Source organism: Verticillium alfalfae, genomic scaffold (assembly GCF_000150825.1).
Source record: "Verticillium alfalfae VaMs.102 supercont1.2 genomic scaffold, whole genome shotgun sequence".
NCBI classification, from domain to species: domain Eukaryota; kingdom Fungi; phylum Ascomycota; class Sordariomycetes; order Glomerellales; family Plectosphaerellaceae; genus Verticillium; species Verticillium alfalfae.
In genome coordinates this window covers 151,101-154,364 of record NW_003315037.1, presented here as the reverse complement: position 1 = coordinate 154,364, position 3,264 = coordinate 151,101, and the positions used below count along the sequence as shown (strand labels likewise).

General features: G+C 58.9%; 1 protein-coding gene across 1 annotated transcript; it reads left to right on the top strand.

Moving 5' to 3' along the window:
* Window positions 1–491: 491 nt before the first annotated feature.
* Window positions 492–2,247, top strand: VDBG_01519 (predicted protein; the record flags this gene model as incomplete). The annotated part of the gene is made up of 3 exons (XM_003007285.1): window positions 492–825; window positions 900–933; window positions 990–2,247. 3 exons carry the CDS (start codon window positions 492–494, stop codon window positions 2,245–2,247), a joined length of 1,626 nt encoding a protein of 541 aa, XP_003007331.1.
* Window positions 2,248–3,264: the final 1,017 nt, after the last annotated feature.

Below are 3,264 nucleotides of genomic sequence, written 5' to 3'. Positions count from 1 at the left end.
CCCACCGAGACTGTTATCGTCCGGGCACGGGTAGGCGCACTCTGTGTGTGTGACTGATCACATCCCAGCATGTCTGGCTGGCGTGTCGCCTGAGCCTCGCCTCGCCCCGTTGACGACGCTGCTCATGGAAGCGCACTGGCTGCTTATGCTACTACTGCCTTGCCCAGCAACAATACGAACGTCCGGCGTCATGTTCTGCAGCATAACCTGATGAGGCCGGTTGGTTTCCGACACCTGCGAGATCCGTCCCTGTTCCTGTCGTGTCCTTCTCTTTACAAATGCATGGAACATCCCCTCCCTCTGATCAAGGGCCCCTCGCCTTCCACCAGACTTGAGAGTGTGCACCAGCTCGTGGTCGTCCAGGTCTTTTGATCTTTGACAATAAGCGAGGCTCACAACCAACCACAAGCTTCTCATGTCTATGCTCCATGTCGCCGACGAGCACGCTCTCGTTTGATCACGACATCACGATTCGATAGCCCTCGGCCACCATGACATTGAAAGGAGATGGAAGGTTCGAGAGGGAAGAGGCATGCGACGGCTCGACTGACAGAGCTTGGGGTAGCATCGCGGCTGATGTTCCTGCAGCGCACGAATGCATTATGAGATGCCAGAGACAATTCTTCGAAAGGACCCTGACGACTTACGACTGGGCAAGCTTCAACTGGGCGCGTTTTTACGATAATGCTGAGACGATTCCTTCGGAAGCCTGCGAAACCTTGTTCGCTGCAAAAGACAAGAGGGACGATTCTCCGCTATGGGAGCTTTACTGCTGCGACTCGTTGCTCTGCGGCGTTCAGACGAGAGAAAACCCTCGTCAAGATCGTGAGTCAGTCCTCGGGGAGTCCTGCCTTACTCTGGACCATGTGCTACGACTCCCATTCTGACATGCCTCCCAGCCAACGTCAACAGTATCATGCTTCACTGTCAAAAGTATGTTTTTTTTCACCAGACAACCGGGGCACATGGCGCTGACAACAAGTTGACAGTCGCGGACTTCCTCCTCTCCATGACCCAGGACCTCCTCCCGGAGGGTACTTGTGTCCTCTAGACTCGGTAGCCCAAGGTGAAGACGGGTTGCCGTGTCAGAGGGCCAATGCCAAATTCGGCGATGTCCTACCGGGATCTGCGGTAGACGGGGTTTCCATCACCGTCATCACCACCGAGACGAAGCCGCAGCCCTCTCTAACGACGACCTCTACAACCACAGCTGCTTCAGACGCAGTGATACTTGCCCAACCGGACACTTCGTCGAATTCCAATGAGGGACCTGGTCCATTGTCCGCGGGTTCCAGAGCCGCCATTGCCGTCTGTTGCGTGCTTTTCCTGATTGTGTTCCTCGTATCCATCCTCTGCTACCTCCGTCGCCGACGCCAACGCGATCAGGGTTACCCCCCGAGTCTTCGATATGCCGATTCCGTCAAACCCGCCGACTCGCCCACCCCTCTCATCTCACCTACAATGTCTGCCGAAGCCCGATCCAGGACGTCGCTGCCACCACTTCGACTTCGGGACCGAAGGCTGCTCCCGACCATCTTGACTCCAGACCCGGCCTCCAGCGATCACTTGGGCCACATGCCAGGGTCACCTCGAGCTCCACCTCCAACGTACAGCAGCTTCCCCCCTTCTCCATTGCGCTCGCCAGCCACGAGCAAACTCGTGCCGCGGCATGAACACACCGTCCAAACGGAAGGGCGTTCCTCTGGCACCACGCCCACCGAGACGCTCTCCTTCCGCAGCTCTGGCAGCACCCACACCGTCGGCGTCTCGGCATACTCTACAGCCACAGCCTCGTCGCCCTCACGTCCGCCGCGGCCCCACGAATTCCCGCTCGAGATCCCCGATCTTGTCAGTCCCGGCCTCGGCTGCGGTGGGCAGACTCCGCGTCCGGGCCCCCCGCCGAATCGCTCGCTTCCGCCGGCACCGCCTGTCAGTCCTTCTTCGGCAAGCTGGCCGACGCCGTCGATGAACCACGTGCACGGCGATGTCGGCGTCGCTGTCGGTGTGGTGTCGCACAGCCATGCACAGGGCGTGACGCTGCGGCCAGAGTCCCGGGAGCTCTGCGAGCTGACGGAGAGGTACGAGCGGGAATCGAGGGACAGCTGGGGGAGCTGGGGCGGTAATGGTGGCAGAGGTCCGGCAGTTGTGGCGCCCGACATGCAGGGGACGGGGGCAGGGCGCACGAGAGGCCCGGTGCTAGGGGAGGCGGATCTAGAGAGGATGGGAGGGAAGTATTCAACTGGTTAGCCGGCTGGCCTAGGACGACACGATAAACATGGTCACGACAATGACAGTTCATGCGGGAGAAGATGGCACGGATGTAGATGGGTTTGCTTGAAAGATTTCACAGTCTGCATTTCAACCGTCCAGCGACAACGCGAGAAGTAGCATTACTATTGACTTTGAGGCGAAGCTGAAGGCTGCAGTTGTGACACACTTCGGTTATGACAGTAGCATTGGTTGAGTTGTATTCGTGCCTGGAGTCATAGCCGTTGTCTGTTGGCTTCAAAGTACGTCTTTCGGCCCGTCACATCGAGCAAGTCGTGCTGAACAGGGCCATTCATAGTATTCCTAAAGACAAAGAGCGAACCACGAAACACGCACAACACTCAGGCGTGCGTCTCTAAGGCGAGCACTGAACAGGCCATTATTTGTGCAGGATCAAGTGTTATATTCTAGAACAGGAGTAATAGTCTTGACAACCCTCAACCCTCAACCCTCAAACGATTTAGTAGACTGCCATCTCCATAACATCCTACTGCCATCGGCACACAATCCGCCGTTGACCACCATGCATCGAAAACCATACATTATCACAACAGCAACAGCCACAAACATGCAACAGCCACGAAACGCTCTCCGTAGGGTCCCAAATTTCGGCGAGCCGGGTGGTCGGGCGCCCCCATGCCGGAGACCACCCAGCCACTCCGTCAAGGTGAGTCTCCCCGCCCTCGTCGGCACAGCGCACCGAACACGGTCGTCCTGCAATTCGCGACGGCGGACGAGTTCCGGAGGCACACGCGCGACGCGAGCCCCTCGCGCGGGGAATCTGCAGGAGCATCCCCCGCGACCTGGCCGAGCTGTACCCCATGCCCAGCCCGGCCAACCTGCGGGGGGGGGGGGGGGGGGGCCGCCCCTCTGGTTGGAATCTGCAGGGAGAAGAAAAAACACCGTGTCCGCCCGAAAAGGCCCTGGGCCTTGTACGGGCCTTTCCCAATTTCGAGGGGGGAAATGGGGGGCCAATGGGGGGGAGGGGGTTCCCGG